The 18,661-nt window shown below is 45.6% G+C and overlaps 1 protein-coding gene across 6 annotated transcripts in view; it reads right to left on the bottom strand.

Moving 5' to 3' along the window:
• Window positions 1–18,661, bottom strand: part of HNF1B (HNF1 homeobox B) — a 62,393-nt gene that overhangs the window by 35,708 nt on the left and 8,024 nt on the right. For 4 of the 6 annotated variants that reach the window (XM_049861013.1, XM_049861015.1, XM_049861011.1 and 1 more), the window contains exons 3-4: window positions 16,120–16,306; window positions 13,031–13,266 (exon numbers count right to left, since the gene is read on the bottom strand). In XM_049861013.1, coding sequence (XP_049716970.1) covers window positions 13,031–13,266; window positions 16,120–16,306 — 423 coding nt within the window. Of the gene's footprint in view, window positions 1–13,030; window positions 13,267–16,119; window positions 16,385–18,661 lie in introns of all 6 variants that reach the window. The other 2 variants (XM_049861009.1, XM_049861010.1) reach the window with 1 other exon arrangement.

Here is an 18,661-nt window from a genome sequence, read left to right as displayed (position 1 = left end):
GAGGTCTTCACTACCTCTTGTTAGGAATCTCCAACCCTAGGAACCTCCTAGCAAGTCAGTGGTATTTCCAAGCTGACCCTTTCCCTTACCCTCTCCTACCACGTAATCAACTCCAGACTTGTTAAGCCTCTCGTCATGACCCACTAATAGAAATGATTCTATTTGTTTGTTTATTTCTTCTTGGCTTGATCCCTCACTAGAATATAAGTTCAATGAAGGCAGGACCTTGCCTGTCTTCTCAATTGTATTCTCAGTACCTATACAGAGCCTAGCCCATGCTAGGCACTCAGTAAATATCTGTTGAATGAGTAAATGATGAATGCATAGCCTACGCTTCAGCTCTAACCCAGGGCTCCAAAACCCCTTCACCTTTAGTCTACTGCATTGAGTGTCAGAAAAGTGACAGTGATACAACTTTATCCTCCAAATCTCCCAGTTTTTCTGTGGTTATGGAGAGGTAAGCATATTTTGAAGGAGGAAAAAGGGGGAGTAAGAGAGAGGAAGAGAGGAGGTGAAAGAAAGATTAAAATATAATCAAAATAGAAGGAATAGTATTGACAAATTTGGGTAATCTCATGTTTGAAGGCATGAAACTGATAAACATGAGAGGCATGAGGTAGACACCCTGAAGAATAAGTACAATGTGCAGGCCTTCTTTCACACCTAAGATCACGGATCACCAGAGAACACTTTATCTTGTACAAAATGGCCAATGGGATGCCTGCTGGGTACCTACCCATTCTCCACTTCTTGGGGCCTAAGCACAACACCCATTACCTGGGGCACTTTAACAGGGGTGGGGGGTGGGGGTGAGGGGTGAGGGGTGAAAGACGGGGCTTCCTTAAGCACAGGCTGACCATTTCCAAAGGTTTTGGGCTTCACACGGGAACCCCAAGTTTAAACTCACCAAGTTAGAACCCAGTTTTGAAGCCGTTTGCGTTTAACTTGGGATAAACAGAAGGATCAATTAACGCAAATTTGCTTTGGCAACATAGGTAACTGAAATGCCTTTTTTTTTTTCAAAGAAACTGGGATAAGACTAAGAAGGGTTAATGGTGGACATCGTTAGGTCTAGAGGCTGTGGGGACAGACAGTGCCCTGCTGCACACTGGCTCCTGGGGCCTGGTCTTTTCTGAGAGGCTGCCTTTGCAGCTAGAACAATGTGGCTGTAACAAAGGTCCCTGGGCTTGGCTGATGAGAATGATGATGCCCCTAGTGGGTCTGGGCAATGGGGGAAAGGCTATAAAGCCATCAGCAGGCTGAGCCACTGGGTGTCCACACAAAAGTCAAGTCCTATAAACAGACATCTCTATGGTGACTGAAGGTCTAATAAAATTGCCTTAGAAAAGAGAAGTTTTCCATTGGGACCTATTCATTAGCAGGACCCTACTGGGAGGTGATACCCAGGGAGAAGATCCTTTGAGACTGGGCTAGTTTCAGAGCTGCCTCATTATAGGGGTTTGCCTGGCCAGGCCTTAGCCTCTTCATCACCATCACTGAGGGCAGCTTCATCAGCATCATCATCATCATCATCATCATCACCATCATCATGACAGATAGCCACTCATCACCCCGAAAGCTCATGGATGAAGCACTGGGTGTTGGGCTCTGAGACCTTGGCAAGAGGATGATTACTGGCTTCTATTCTGCTGGGAGAACGGGAACACTAGTCAAGTGCTCAGGGAACACCACCAGGGAACTAGTGGTTGCCTAGAGCTGGGCAGTTTCATTTCTGTCTCTCCAAATGACTCTGATCTACAGCCCAATCCATTTTCTAGACCTCAGTTCACTCAGTGGAAACTCAGGAGGAGGCATTCTTGTTCTTCTCTTGCCCAAGAGATGCTGGTAAGGGATTATATATAATAAACTAAAAAACTAAACCATGGAACATTAGGGTTAAGAGTAATAATATGTTCTTTGAAAACTTTTAGTAGCATTTAATGTTGACATTGAACTGTGATACTTTATATTTCAGTTAAGCAGTATTAGTGGGGTTGGGGCTGGATGATATTGTGTCTAGAAAAGGGAAAAATACTTTAAATAATGTATGCATACATTATGTATAATAAAACTCATTTCACCTGCAATTTAACTCTAAAACTGAGTAACAAGAATATAAAACATGGGGAAATGCATTAAGCTTTTGAAGGCCCTCTATAATAGATATCTTCATTCCCTAAATATGTGGTGTCTACTATGTGTCTGACACAGGCTATGTGTTGGAGACACCACGGCGAATAAATCCAACTCAGGCTTAGATGTTGGCTGTTATTGTTAGGTGCTGTTGAGTTGATTCCAAATCGTAGCAACCCCAGTTGATGAAGTAGAACTGCCCCAAAGGGTTTCCTAGGCTATAATCTTTATAGAAGCCGATTGCCAGGTTTTTTCTCCTGTAGAGCCACTGGGTGGGTTCAAACTATGGGCCTTTTGGTGGAGCCCACTATTCTACCATTCAGAACACAGCATATAGTGAGGTAGGTCTTTAGAGACTTTAGGGACCTTCTTCGTGGTGAGGATAAGGCTTAGTTGGTTTGTTTCTGTTTCTTTGACAGGTAGGGATGTAAACTCTATGCTTCCCCTCTGAATCCTGGTAGTGGGATTCTAGAGAAAGATGAGGAGGGGTTACTCATTTCTGTTCCCATTTGTAAAACATCTTAAGATGAACTGTGCATTTACTTTGTACCCACGATGCGAATGAACTTTACACAAATGGGAGATGTTATTCAGAGGCTTTCTTGCTGAGCAAGAACTCACTTGGGCTTCATTGAGAACCCAGTCCGACAGGTGCTGACTCAGGAGAGGCACCCCACAGTGGCAGGGCCAGAGGGCATGTGCATTCGGGCTGCCACTCAAAGGCCCTCAAAGTGTTAACCTCCAGCAGTAATAGGTGTCTGGTTTATACCCATTATAAATCTGTTTATTGTGACTGGCCCCACCCAATCTGCTGGTGCTGTAAAGCTCTAATGGTCCCTAATAAAGACGGAAGGCTTCTAACAGCACACAGTTCCCGAAATGGGGAAGGAGCGAGAGAGTGAGAGAGAAGAAGGAAAGAGACAGAGGATGAGCTTAACAGTAAAATATCACAATGGCAAACCTCCCACTGCCACTTCAAGCACTTCTGGGCCCCAAGACTTGATACTACACAAATCTCCAAATAACAGTTCAGAGCTGAAAGGGCCCTGGTCCAACACTCTCACTTGCTAGAATCCCTGAGAAGTTAAATGATTCTCCCAAGGTCACTCCACTCCATGGTGGCTCAGGTCTCCTGAATCCTGATCCAGGGATCCTCACACTAGCTGCCTCACTTCTTGCAATTCAGCAAAGGGAAAATCAGGATTGTCTTTAACCTCTTCAGAACTCTCCTGTCCCGTGTAGCCTAGTGATGATGTCTAGTCCTGGCTGTGCATCTAAATCTCTTAGGGAGTTTGTCGAAATTTCCCGTGACTGATCCTTCCCCCAACCCAATTCTGATGTGAGTGGGTAGATGAGCCATATAGAGTTTTGATAAGCTACTCAGATGATTTTTATGTGGCCTTGGAAGGAGATTTGAGACCCATGGATCTTGCTAATACTTGGGTTTCATTGTTTCTGATGTCCCAAATGACAAGCAGGGCTCATAGAAAGGAAAATGCTTCCAGGGCGAAACTGTAAAGCCACACCTTTATCAAGGACTCAGGCAGATCCAAAGCACTGCCTCTCCCTTAATGCTCTGACGGTTCCTGAGTCAACCCAATAACACTGTGCTGGAAGTTAACCTTCCTTCTCGGGCCCTGTGCTTGGCACTGAACGTGTTTTACCATATTTAAGCCTCACGACAGCCGTAAGGAGATAGATATAATGACCTCAATTTTATGGATGAAGAAACTGAGGCTCAAAAAGGCTAAGTAATTTGTTTGAGGCCACATCACCAGATAGTCACAGAACCACAATTCAAGTCTAAGCCTGTTGTGGGCACTGCACTTTGCAACCCAGACATATCCATCTGAGTCTGGTCCTGAGCAGGGACTGCCTGTAACCAGCTTGTCTAGGGTGTTGTAGACTTCCCTTAGGAAAGCCATTGAATGCTGAAGTTTGCCTGCTTTGTGTACCTTTAACTTGGGAAAAGCATGCCAGAGTGCCCATCTTGAGGAAGTTGGCCCTTGACTTCCAGAAAGCATTAGAGAGATTGAGTTCTCGCTGGTTGACTCCTCCGTGGCTGAACTCAGACAGTGTGCTTTTGTAAAAGCTGCTGAAGTCAAAGCAGAGGACAGTGGGAAGGTTTCTTAAGCAGACGCATGCTCATAGATTGAGAGAAGTAGCTTTCAGAGAATCAGCCCTTTGCCTGAAGTTTAGGGGAACTTCCCTTCTAAGAACAAAGGCCATTGAGCCTCTTAGACACCACCTCTGCCAGGAGTGCTACACTCCCTCTAATTGGCAGGTTCCCAGGGCTAATTACTAACAAACAAAATACACAAGCAGGGTATTCACACATCCTTTAATTAAAGAAGAAAAATGCCCTATTTGGTACAGGAAATGCAGGGTCATCTTATGAACCTGACCTCCTTCTACATGATCATGAACCCCCACCTCCCAGCCCTCAGTCCCTGGGGCTTCCCGGCCTCCTCTCACTGTACAGCATATTTTGAATGATTTCTGAAACTACATTATGAATATCATAGAGCATTCCTTCTAGGAAGAACAGGAAACTTCCTTCTACCTAATGTGCCATAAGAAGTCAGCCTGAGTCTACGGCAAACACCAAGACAAGTATCTACTTGGAAATAGTCAAATTCTCTAAAAACCACAACTGAAAAAAACAAAACAAAACCTCCCAGAAGGACAGAGGGAAGAAGAGAGAGGCAATAAAGCTCTGCAAGCCAGGGTAATAGCTATCATTTATGAGAGCCTGCTACGTTAGGAGTGCTTTACATACACCATTTATCCTTCTGGGATCTACATGAATGGATGTCTTCATTTTACTCATGGAGAAACTGAGGCTTAGAAATCCCAGTCACATGCTCATAGACTGAGGGAAGTGACTTGCCCAGGGTCACATAGACACTTGCCCAGGATCACACAGCTAATAATTTGAATATAATATAATAATTTGGACTAGTAATTCCAAGTTGAGGTTGGAATTCAGGTCTGACTCCACGGCCCATGATTTTGTTGCTATTCCCAATGGATTTATAAGAGCATTTCCCAGAGCATTTTCAGTGCCCCATTTAATAAGCCCCAAAACCAAAACAAACATACAAAAAACCCTGTTGCTGTTGAGTCGATTTTGACTCACAGTCACCCTATAGGACAGGGTAGAACTATCCCATGGGGTTTCCAAAGAGCAGCTGGTGAATTTGAACTGCTGACTTTTCAGTTAGCAGCCAAGCTCTTGCCTATTGTGCCACCAGGGCTCTACTTAATAAACCCCAATCAATGCATATTAAATGGTGGGATTGAGAGATAAAAGGAAATTAGTTCCTAATTTAGTAGGTTTAAGATTTTCACTACGCAAATTGTGGTCCTTGGGCCATCATCTTCAGTAGCACCTGGGAACTTGTTAAACATGCAGAAACTCAGGCTTGGCCTCAGACCTACCTGCCGAACCAGGGTTTGCTTTTTAACCACACCCTAGGTAATTAGCATGCACTTTTACACTTGAGAAGCACTTCCTTGGAGCACTGATTCTCAAATTTGGTTGCGTATTAGGATCATCTAGAGAGTTCTAACTACAGACCCCCAGAGATTGTAATTTAATAGGCCTTTTTTTTTTTTTTTTTTTTTTTTTTGGTATACAGCCTGGGCATTGGGATTTTTAAAAAATGTGTTTTATGCAAACTGATTTTTAAGTAAACAATTCAGTCATTTTTTTTAAGTATATTTGCAAGGTTGTACAACCATCACCACTATCTAATTCCAGAACGTTTTCATCACCCCAAAAAGAAAGCTCGTTCCCATTAGCAGTCACTCCCCATTCCCCCTTTCCTCTAGCCTCTGGAAGCCACTAGTCTACTTTCCATAGATTATAGTATGGATTTGCCTATTCTGGCCTTTTCATATAAATGGAATCATACAATACGTGGCCATTTGTGCCTGGCTTCTTTCACTTAGCATAATGTTTTCAAGGTTCACCCACATGGTAGCATATATCAGTACTTCATTCCCTTTATGGCTGAATACTATTCCTTTGTGTGGATGTACCACATTTTGTTTATTCATCAGTAGATGGGCATTTGGATTATTTCCATGTTTTGACTGTAATGAATAATGCTGCAATAAGCATCCGTGCTTATTTGTTTTTAGTCCTCGTGAGTATATATCTAGGAGTGAAATTGCTGGATCCCTGGAGGTACAATGCTTATGAGTTTGGCTGCTAACAAAATGGTCAGCAGTTCGAATCCATCAGCTGTTCCTTGGAAATGCTATGGGGCAGTTCTATTCAGTCCTATAGGCTCGCTGTGAGTTAGAATTGAGTCTACAGCAACGGGTTTTGTTTTGGTGGTAACTCCAGCACTGGGATTTTTAAAAGCTCCCCAGTTGATTCTGAAGTGTCCTAGAGCAGAGGTCAGCAAACTGTGGCCCACAAGCTAAAAATGGTTTTTAAATAGTTGAAAAGATTTCAAAAGAAGAATATTCCATGACGTGGAAATTACATGAAATTCTAATTTCAGAGCCCATAAATAGTTTTTTGGAACATAGTCATGTTCCTTTGTTTTGACTACGAATGCTTTTGCAATACAAAATCAGAGTTGAGTAATTGTGACTGAGACTCTGTGGCCTGAAAAGCCTAAAATATTTACTATCTGGTCTTTTACAGGAAAAGTTTGTTGACCCTGTTCTAGAGTACTTGTGAACAGCTAGGATGAGAACCATGAGTAAATGCTTCACTCGACTATATTTCTGGGTTATGTTCTATATATATATGTACGTATATTTATATACATATATATATGTATTTTTTCCTCCTTCCCCATTCATGTTTGTATTTCCCGCTAGAGAAGTGGGTAGAGGCATAAGGCCAGATCTTGTGCCTTCCCATCAAGCATGTAGCTTCAAAGGCCCTTGTAGAGATCTCTACAAGTTCCTGTCACTTCCTATCAAACCTTTACAACAAGCAGATTCCAAGGGTACTTCTTGCAAAACTCACAGGCTGTGGCCCTGTGCTTGCCAGCAGCTTCCTTCCTTCCCAGAGCTGACTGGAGGGCAGCGAGGAGTCCTTGAATTCTCTAAGGATCCTTCGGGGCATTAGGCATAGCCAATAGGGCTGCCTACAGTGATAGGACCCCAGTATCTCCACAATCCCTTTGTGTGGGGTGGGAGCGCCACCAACCCAGCAGCCAGGTTTCTTTGTATGCAGACCAGGGTCCAGTCACTATCAGGGAGAGGCTGACAGCAGAATGCTCTGAAGGTTGAGCCTCTTAGTCTCATTAATATCCTGATTGTTTTCCCCAATCTAGGGGCAGCCAATGGGGTGGTGCCCACAAGATAAAATGGCCTTCAAATTCAACAGATAAAATGGCAGCCAGATAAGATCCCTAAGAAGGAGGATATAGACCCATGTCTACCACAGGACCCCAAGTCAGTACAGAAGTGTTTACCTTCTTCAAATACTTTAAAGACGGTTCCTAAAATATTTTGCAGACATTTTAAGGCATGATTTGTTTCCCTTCTGAACTGAAGTAATCTGCTACTTAGGGACAGTTGGGTTTATTTACTGTGGGGACCTTTGCTGCTAAGATGAATATTTTTACAACTGCCCTCATAACCTCCCCCCCCTCACTTGTCTGCTGCCCAGGGAGGGGGTGAAGCTCCCAGAGGTGAGCTGAGGTATCTGCTCTATCTCAGAAGCCCCATTAAGTTGTTAAGGCATTTAGTGCCCCAGACAGTGCAGATTACAAGGACAGTTCAAATCCCTGGACAGACGGGGATGGGGTCCTGAAAGAGTAGGCTTTGGTTTCTTCTCTAAGCAGAGTGCAGAATCCGCCTTGAGCAGGGACAACAGCTGGGAAGGAAGCAGTAAACTAGTCAGACTGGGAGACCCCTACTCTTACCCCACCTCCTTAGTCCTATTCTCCCGAAGCTTCTCTGTCCTTCACAAGGACACAGTGAGAATGTGGGAGCAGAAGGGACTGTGGGAGGATTGGGATATGTATGCGTGTGTTGGTTTCTGTGCCTAGAAAGTTCTTGTTGTTGTTAGGTGCCACTGAGTTGATTTCAACTCAAAGCGACTCCATGTAACAGGGTAGAACTGTCCCAATAGGGTTTTCTAGGCTGAAATCTTTGTGGAAGCAGATCACCAAGTCTTTTTCCTGCAGAGCCTTTTGGTTAGCACCCAAACACTTAGCATCATGTATATAGCAAAGAAAGATGGAAAGTGGAACAAGTTAAAACCTGGCTTGTCACTTACTAACTATATGAGCTTGGCGAATTATTTACGTTCTAAATATCCCCCTTTCCTTGACAACAAAATAAGGATAAAAATACAGATAGTTTCTACCTCTCGAGGTTGTTGTGAGGATTAAATAAGATGATACATATAGATGCTCAGCCCAGGGCTTGGTACCTGTAAATCCTCAACCAACACTAGCTATTATAATCATTCACACTTAGTTATAACTTTGCCACTGGGCACTGTTGAAATTTCCTTGGGTTCTGAAGATTTTAGCATCAGGGAAAACAGCAGCATCCACACAGGCAACCTGGTCCAGAGTTTGACTTTCCTTAGACCTAGGGTTAGATTCCTTCAGGCAACTTGGGAGGGGGTATGGGGGAAGGTAGGGAAGACAGGAGGCAGAATTCTCTGTTTTTCAGGCTCTGATCTGACTAGCAGTAGAGACAAGTCCACTGAGCCTGGAGGGAGAGGGATGGAGTTCGAGGGATAGATGAGTAGCAGCCACAGAAATAAGTGTCTCCTCTTAGGTAAAGAGGCTGTGGTCCAGGATTTCCAAAGGTTCCCCTGGAAAGGCCTCATCTCTTCTCTGGGCCTCAGTCTCTTTCCAGGAGAATGACAAGGGCACTACTGGGGAGAGCAAAGGCAGATGAAGACCTTTTGTCCTTCCCCTCCCTCTGTGAGGCAGCGGCCAGGTGAGTTTGCTGCAGACTAGAGCAAAGGGTACAGTGAGCAAGGCCACCACAGATTGTGCAGCCAGATCTCCTGGCTTAGGCCAAGGCTAGCCCGACTTCCATCCCACGCCAACTTCCTCCTCCTCCTTGAACCGATCAATTCGAGCACCAGTCTCCAACCAGTCCTCTTCCTTGCGGCAGCCCTGCCCTCTGACCTTTTGGGAGCCTTTCTCTTGATTCAGCTCCAGAATGGAGGTAGAGGCCATCACTCCGGGCCTGCTCAAAGGCCTCAGAATGGGCTGTCATGGGCCCCATAACCAGGGACAGCTCCTGCTGGCGAGAGCTGGAATGGGGAGGGGCAGATAAAGGCCTTCTAGGCTGAAGATAAATGGCTGCCTGCAGCCTGCTACAGTAACTTCAGGCCCCCAAGAAGAGCAAACAAAGGGTGCCCCTGTGACACTCACTGGAAAGATGAAGGCCCATCAGCGGCAGCCAGGCTGGTTCAAAGCCCCAACTTAATTGTCAATTAAGCATGCATAAGGGAGACAATGCCATGACAACCCCTGGCTGCATGCTGGTGTGTGATTGTAAAGCCACGGAGGGGAAACGCTGAAAACAGCTGATTCTGCTGACAATGTGTTTGTAGGGCACCTTGTAACCAATCAGCCGCTGACAGAGGCAAAGTGCTCCTCCTGCCATCCCTATTGTGCCGGACATTCCAGGACCAGGGTCACACTGTGGTCACTGTGGGCAAGTGGGCCACAAGGAGCTAAGTGTGGCCGGGGAGAGAAGGGGCTCAGTTAGAGAAACGATGCCCTGCCTCTCAAGGAAGAAAGTCCCAGGGAAAACCTTGTCTCTGAGTGCTGCCAGCCCTTCTGGCTTTGATGCTGATGTTTGGGTAGAAGAGAGGATTAGGAATGGGGATGAGGGGAGTGGGGCCTTACTCCTACCCAGCTCAGCCTTAGAGGTTGCTAGTGCTGACTGTGGATGTTGGCTTCACCTCAGCCACCATGGAGCTTTTTTTTTTTTAATTCTGTATTCAGTTAAGTTTTGGGCTTGACTAGAGACCATATCTTGGCCACAGAGACCATGATGGGGAGCACACTGCTGAGACACCGCAGACAAAAGCCTTCTCTGAGCATTTGGCTCCAGCCTGCTCATCTGCCTAGTGCAGGATGCACTTCTCAGGAGCCTGTCACAGCCCATGGGGCCTCCCTGGCAGCCTGAAAGGGGAGAGCAAAGCAGTGGTCCTAGCATCTGGGCACTCCAGGCACCAGCACAGTGGCTGCCTCTGCTTCCAGAGCCTGTGCCAGGATATATCTCATTGCCTCTCAGGAATAATGCCCCAGTGTATGAAATCAAAAAGAAAATGTTTTGCTGCCTGCCATTCTCTCCATGGTTATTTATGTGGCCATCTGTAATAAGAGCAATGATGGCAGTGGTTATGGTTTATTGGGAAATGCGGTATTGCACGTTCATTTGATCCTCATATGTACCCTGTGAGGTAAGCACTATTGCTCTGTTTTACAGATGGGAAACTCAGACTCAGAGAAGTTATATAAATTACAACCTAGCTGGTTAGAACCATGATTCAAAACTAACTCCAGAGAATCCAGCCTCTGGGCTTGGGACAAGGACTACTTCGATTAGCCCTGAGTGAAGACTGAGGCAGAGGGTAAGCTAGACGCTGAAAATATACACCAAAAACCTGTTGCCATGGAGTCAATTCTGACTCATAGTGACCCAGTAGCACAGAGTAGAACTGCCCCATAGAGTTTCCAAGGCTGTAAATGGTTACAGAAGCAGATTGCCACATCTTTCTCCTAAGGAGCTGCTAGTGTGTTCAAACCACTGACCTTTCAGTTAGCAGCTGAGTACTTTAACCACTGTGCCACCAGGGCTCCTTGAAAATATATTGTGTCCCATAATTGTTGCTCCCTTCCCTAGAAAGACTTATGAAGCCCCCAAAGATAACCTTGACCCCCGACTGGTTGTGGGGACTCCACGTTGGCATAATGGCTTCCTTACTAGACTGTAAGCTCTAGGAGGGCAGAGATGTGTGCCTTATATATGCTTAGCATGGTGCTTGGCACTTGGATAAGCACTCAATGCACACTTGTGCTGCGGGAAAACATAGAATAGAAATCAGCAAAACTGAGTTCTAGTCCTTGCTCTGCTGCTACTTCTCTGTAACTCTGACACGTCACTACCTCTTCCTGGACCTCAGATTTCTTCTTTGAAGTCCATCACAATTATAACATTCCATGATTTTTTTAAAAGGTCCAGACTTCTGGGGCACAGGCCCTGGAAAGGCCATCAGAGGGGTATCCAGGCTGCATCTCACACCCACTCTGCTCCATTTCCAATACCTGCTCCCCATCCCTGCAGCCCTAGCTCTCGATGTCTCCTGTTGGAATACAGAATGCTTAAGCTAACGGCCCTGTGGTGACCTCCACACAACCCCAGCTTGTCAGAAAGCTGCTGGGCCTTTGTTTGGCTTGCAGGCTCCCTGACTTTGGTGTGGAGATCACAGGTTCCAGCACAATGGCCATTGTCTTCACAATAATGTCCCTTATCCCAACCACGCCCCCTGCAGCGCCCAGATTCAGTTCTGTGGATCACTGGCAGCAAGTGCTCCAAGTCCTGTTCCGTGCCAGCCACATGCCTTTGGCACTGTTCTTTGAATCCTGCTTTAAATTTCCGTAGAGGGGCTAAGTTATTCTGCAATCAGGCCAGTATTTGCCTGGGGATATTTCTACCCCTCAAGGGTAACCCAAACTTTCTCCCGCTCCAGCTGAGCTCTTCCCTCCTGTGAAAGCGTGACCCAGAGACGCTTCCAGCCCTGGCCCGGGCTACATGTTGGGTAGTATCAGGTTTCCACAGACCCTTGAAGATAGGAGACTCCAAGGTAGTTTCCCTTCGGAAATTTCTGTACTATGGGAGGGCATGGCTGTGCAACATATGTTTGAATATTGCCTGACTGGTGGCTCTAAGCCTGTTCTTGTGATATTAGTCACCCCAACACTTGCATTAACTCTCAGAAGGGCAACCAGCAGGTGAATGAACAGATTTCAGAATCATCTTAGAGTCAAAAACAGTGCTTGGATTTTCTTTTGTAAGCCCTTCCCCAGAGCAGAAAGGGGACCGTGCCATACTTTGTCCACATGGGCACCATGGAGACCCCAATAAACACACCAATTCTGGGAAGCCAGCTTTCCTGAAAGAACTAAGTCCAGTGGAAGTGCTCAGCCCCAGCCTGTGCCTGATGCAGCGCTCAGCATACAAGGATACTTTCCCACAGTGGAGAAGCAGGATTGCATCGTGACAAATCCAACCTCACGGAAGAGGCATCACCAGTCCAGGCCAGGGCCTAGCACATAGTAGCACACAGTAGGTATTCAATGGGTTTTGGCCAACTCATCACTGAAAAGATTTCAAGTGACTGACACCACCCTAACCCTGATGGAGAACAGAAACCAACAAGCAAAAGCTGCCAATGGAGTGGCCCTTCCCTAAGGGCCACAGAGCTTCTCCTGCTGCAGCTGGACAGAGTGTCAGGGGTGGGACATGGACAGGGATGGAGAAGTACAGCATCGTTCTCCATCACAATGACTGATGATGCAACATCACGACCCCCCCTGCCTGCGGCTTGCACCTGGCATACCACTAAGGCAGCTTTCTCTGTATATAATGTGATGGCTGCACTGACCCTCTGAGTCAGCAGCCACACAGGGAGAAAAACAGGGAATAGAGAAGAATAGCTCCCTGGAGGCCAAACTATCTCTTACACTGCAATGTTGACCAGGAGCTGGAAGAAACCTGAAAAAAGCCATGTTCTTTTTTCATGAGAATAATCTTGCAATGGGAAAAGACCAGCCCTAGTACCATCCCAAAGCATTTACTCCTGTGAAAATTCTTGGGCCAGGTGAGACCTGCAGGAAAAACCAGGGTGGTCCACTTGCCAAGGCAGTGAAGCCCAGACCCTGCTTACCTGACAGCTTGTTTGGAGGAGAGGCACTGGATTGGTGGTGGGGGGAGCCATGGGAGAGCAGAGGGTTCAGGCTGTGTGTCTGGTTGGAACTATAGGCATCCATGGCCAGCTTCTGCCGGAAGGCCTCCTCCTTCCTGCGGTTTGCAAACCAGTTGTAGACACGGACCTCAGTGACTAGGTTGGAGCCCAAACCATGAGCTTTGGATGGGGAGACGCCTCTCTGCAAACATTCTGCCCTGGGAATAGATAGAGGGGAGATGGTGAGTGAGGGTGACCAAGGGGGCTTGCCAGTGCTTGGCCCCAAACACAAAATCATAGTGGTCTTGGTTAGGAATGTGAGGAAGCTGAGGATACAGTGGGAGGCTGGGAAAAATCCTGTCCTGAGAAAAAGTAAATCCATCTAATTATCTGATGATGATAGCTTGAGTGGGCCCTGAACACAGGTACGAGGCAAGCGATGCTGCTCTGGAAGTCAGGGGTGTAGGCCTCTGGTGTGGCTCCTGATGAGAAGAGAGCAAGCTGGGGCCAGGCAATTAGGGGAAAGAACAGGGCCTAATTAAGGCATGTGAGGGCCCTAAACACTGATAATCTGTAGTGCCCCCTCCTCTGCTTACTTACGCATTCGAACGGGATATATGAGTTATATATATGCATATATATGTGTGTGTGTGTCTTAGCTATCCATCGTGTAACTTCTTTTTAAATGTGGCTATATTATTAGCAACTGAACACAAAAGTGGTGTGTACCATTTTAGTGGAATGAAATTAACTGGATTATAAAATTTTTAGTGGATGCGAGGTACTAAGATTTTTACTATATACTGTATTTTTACGCAAATAACGTGCACCTTCTGCATTTGTTTGCCGGCTGCACCTTGCCCCCGTGAGGCACCCTCACAAGCACTGCCATGCCAATCCTCTTCCACACAATGCTGTTAAAAAAAAAAACATAACGTAGTGTGTTTACAAAAACACCTCGAGGGAGTAGGGCACGGCAGGCAAACAAACAGAGAAGGTACACATTATTTGCATAAAAATACCGTACCCCATTTTCTACAAAAAGAATATTCTACAACAAAGAAAATGAATGAGTGAACTTAGCTGTTTCAACAGTGTAAAATTCTATTGACCTCCCACAATGAAAAATTGACAATCCCTGGTTTTGCTTTAAACAGCTCATACTTCAATTTTGATGTGCAAGAACATAGCCTCATGTTTGTATCATGGCAAAGAGCATGGCTGGCCCTCCTGGCTGGAGTTGCTGGATCAGCAGATGTCCATGTACAAAATGGTTCTCTCCAAATGGATTAGAGAGCTGTTATCTATTAATGTAATCCATCTTTGCCCAGTAACCGCTTATGCTGGATTTAGTTCCATATTGGGTGAGTGTAGCCACAGTTAGACTTGACAGCCCACCCCCACCTCTTGTTTATTAGAAAGAAACAGTATACTTCCAAGAGGCTCACCAAGATAAGGAGTTTCAATTACACGGGAGGGGACTGTAGGAGACAGATGTCAATGAAGGTGTTGAAGTGGTAGGGGCCTCATAGCTTAAACAACTTTGTGTGTGGGCACCTTTGTGACCCTGCGTGAACTTTATTTCTAGCTGGCATATTCTTAAGCATTGGAGCTGGTACCAGTTTCACTTAGTGCCCTGCCAGTTCCCTTCCACTGTCCTGTCTGCTTGGCATCTATGGGTCTTTGCTTTGGACAACTTGTGCCCCTGTTTTGTTGATGCCCTAAGCACATGCTTACCTTGCTTATTGAGTAATTTGTCCCTGGGAAAGGTCCAGACTGGGCCTCCTGACTGACGCCTCCTTGTTTTGCCATTCTTCCCACCTCATCAAAAGCAAAATCCTTTGCTGGCTCTGCCTAAGTCCCTTCAAAGCACTCTGAAAGGCTTGGACACAGATGTGCAAGGGAAGCCAGATTTCTTAAGCACACCCCGGGAGTCTCCTCTAAAAGGCTAGCTGGGTGGGGTTTTATCAGTGGTGACAAAACCCCAAATCCAGGTGTGAGAGATTTCTTAGACACCAGTGGATGCTGAGGGGCTTCTCATTAGCAGGGAGAACAGAAACACAGACTAAGACCTCTGTGGCCCACCAAGGCTGATTCTTCTTCCTCCCCACTTCCTGCCCTGACTTGCCTGGTCTTATCCTTCTGCATCTGAAGATGACCCAGCCCAGAGACAGAGAAAGAGCCCACAGGTCTTGGCCAAAGAAAAGAGTAGATTTTAGAGTCAATATCAGAGTCAGGGAGGAGGGGGCAGGAATGAAGCAAAAAGCCTTCCTAAGGGTTTCCAATCATTTTCTTTGAAATTACATGTAATTAAGATACAAAAAGAACTCTTTTGAGCCAGGGTGGGCAGAGTGGACTGAAAAGATCTGACAAATTCTTACTATCCTGCCAAGTTTCCTTTTGTACTAATGGGTGCAAGACAATTGGGGGAGGCCAGAGCCAGAGTCTGTGGCTAAGGGATAGTTTTGCCCTGGCGTGTATGGGGTCACCTAATTCTCACTTCACTTGTATCATATCTTAGACCAGCATTCTCCAGAGTACCTTCTTTAGAATAATAATTCCATGGGTATTATTAGTATGTATTCTACAGAAAAAGGATTCCATGGTTAACAACCAAGTCAGCAAAGTTATGTGGGTTTCTTTACTGCAGGACTTCTCAGAGCCTTTAATGTATGTCATGATTTCCTAAGAGGAAGTGCGTATATGGCATTTCTCAAACTTATTTAATATATTAAAACTAGGGTTCTGCGATACACACTTAAGGAAACCCTGATTTATCCACATGGTGGTGCAAAGAGTTATTGTGCTTGGCTGCTGACTGAAAGGTTGGAGGTATGAGTCTACACAGAGATGCCTCAGAAGAAAGTCTTGGCAATCTACTTCTGAAAACTCAGCCATTGAAAACCTCACGGAGCACAGTGCCACATGGGGTTGCCATGAGTCAAAATCTACTTGACGGCAACTGGTCACTGGTTATTTGGATGACCAGTATCTCAGTATCCCAGGACTAGGGGTGGGTCTGTGGTCTATGTGCTCGCCTGACCACTTGAATGAGCTGCTGGTGGTGTTACCTGTTGCACTCCTCCACTAAGGCCTCCCTCTCTTCCTTGCTGGGGTTCTTTTGCCGGTCGTAGGCCTGGTACAAGATTTGCTGGGATGCGGGCCCCCATTTGAACCGGTTGCGGCGCATCTTCTTGTTGGTAGGCTCAGAGCAGGCGTCATCGGACTGCCCAGGCCCCTGGCTCTGTTGACTGAACTCTGGAAAGAGAAACAGCAGCTGATCCTGACTGCTTTTGTCTGTCATATTTCCAGAACTCTGGACTGTCTGGTTGAATTCTGAAAAGAGAAAGGAGTAGATTTGATAGGGTCTGTAGCTTTCACGCAGCAGATAGACAGACGGACAAAGACACCTTTATTCCTCTCTCCTAAATTTTATAAGCTGCCATTATTGCATGGGGGGCTACAGAGATGAGTCCCTATGACAGGGCCCTCACTGCCCTCCTTAGTTTACTCCACCAAAGCCACCGCTCTCCTTTCTTTAAAAGAGCTCAAACACAGACAACCATTGTTTTAAGGGCAATTTATTTTTTTGTTGGCTCACTGGCCCTCAGCCATAAAGCAACACTCTGAATCCTGAACTCTTGTATTTTGATGTCGAGAGGATGAGCTCAATGAAGTTTCAGATCTATATGCGCTTAGGTAAAATATTCAGAGACTTTAAAAAGTTCTGCCTACCCCACCTCTCTCTTCACATATTCTGGCTATTCACATTATGTAGGAGCCCTGGTTGCACAGTGATTAAGGCGCTCAGCTGCTTTGAACCCCCAGCTGCTCTGAGAGAGAAATGTGGCAGTCTGCCTCCGTAAAGATTACAGCCTTGGAAATCCTATGAGGCAGTTCTACTCTGTCTTATAGAGTCACTATGAGTTGGAATTGACCAGACGGTGGTGGGTTTGGTTTGGCTTTATCCATATTATAACGGTGGGTTCTTTAAGAAAACCCCAAACCTTTGAATACTGATTTGAAATAAATATAACTAGAGCTTTGTATTAGAAAGACGGTTAAGTGACTTGCCCCAAAGAAAAGATGCTCTTTAGATCACAAATAATTTCAAAGGCGGTGGTATGTGTGTGTGTCCAAAGGTGCTGGTGTGTGTGTGTGTCCAGGGACCAATTTATGAAGGCAGCAGTCCAAGAGGAAAAGGTCTTACAGACCTGCCTACAGATATGAAATATAGCAAGTACAGAAGACCGTAGTCATGGGGCATTTTTAGAAATGGTATTTAATGAGTTGGAGAAGGATAAATGTAGATGGAATGATGCTCCCTGTCTGTCTAATTCCCAGGGCCCAGACATATTGTGACCCTCAGTACATTTTTGTTGAATGAATAAAGAAAACCAGCAGCTCAGGCTAGTGGTGAGACCTCCTTACCCTATATGGTTTAAATGAGATTAAGTATTTGCTCATAGAAGAAGAGAGCTTTATTGTCTTCTCCCTCACATCTGCATGAAGGAGGGGTTCATCAGGGCTGATTAATTCCATTTTACAGATGGGTAAACATAGAGGCCAAGCACCTGCTGAGCAAGGACACCTAATATATTCATTTCTCATATTCTGGACCTTGATGTTTTTCTTTTTTGGTTCCTGGAGGCACTCCTGCAGGTCTTAGAGCCTTGAAGGTCACAACTTCCAGTCACACTGAGCCCTGGGGTAATAAGTCTGGACATGCTATTATTGACAGATGCTGCCTTTCCTGTTTCTTTGGACAGCTGGAATCCAAAATCCTTGAGGTTTCATAAGTCGGGGCACTACCGAATGCTTGAATCCCCTCTACGACACCCCACCAAGTGGTCCTTCAGTCTACATAACTCCAGCAATGGGGAACTTACTATTCATCCAAGGATCCATTTCCATTTTGGTCTATCACTAGGAAGCAGTGGGCTTCTAATCAGCCTGGACTTAGGATCCCAGCTGCAGGTGGTGTTAGGCTTTGTTTAATTAACCAGTTGCGGATTGGCCAAGTTAATGAATAGTCTCCTGGGTAGATGGACTGAGCTTGTCACTGGGGCGTTTGTTTTGGGACCCATCCACTTCGGATGATTCTTAGGCTACCTTAGGACTTTACTTTCACTGGTGTCCAACAACTCCTTTAGATACCTGAGTTGCTGTCAGATATACTCACAAGAAGTCACAGACTCAATGGGATAGTATAGGACCCCAGCCAAGTTGTTTAATTTCTGGGTCATCAGCTTCCCCACCTGTGCATGTTACTGGCTAAAAACCTGAGGAACATGAAATAGTCTTTTAGAACATCTAACTTTGGTTCTACTCTGTCCTATAGGGTCGCTATGAGTCGGAATCAACTAGACGGCACTGGGTTTTGTTTTTTTTAACTTTAGTCAGGATGATAATGACGGTGATAACTCAAATTCCTACAGAGGTTATACTTTTCAAATTGCTGTCACGCCTCTTATTTGTTCTTCAGCTCTATAAGTGCAGTTACTATAGGGACAATCTAATGGGGATAAAGAAGTTTCTTGCTCAGTGAGGGTCTGTCTTAGTGTCTCTGCCTCTGGCTTTGTGTGGCCCTGTGGAATTACTATGACTAATATC

This window comes from Elephas maximus, chromosome 19, assembly GCF_024166365.1.
Source record: "Elephas maximus indicus isolate mEleMax1 chromosome 19, mEleMax1 primary haplotype, whole genome shotgun sequence".
NCBI lineage: Eukaryota > Metazoa > Chordata > Mammalia > Proboscidea > Elephantidae > Elephas > Elephas maximus.
Note: the sequence above shows the minus strand (reverse complement) of the source record. Positions and strands in the feature narration are given on the sequence as shown.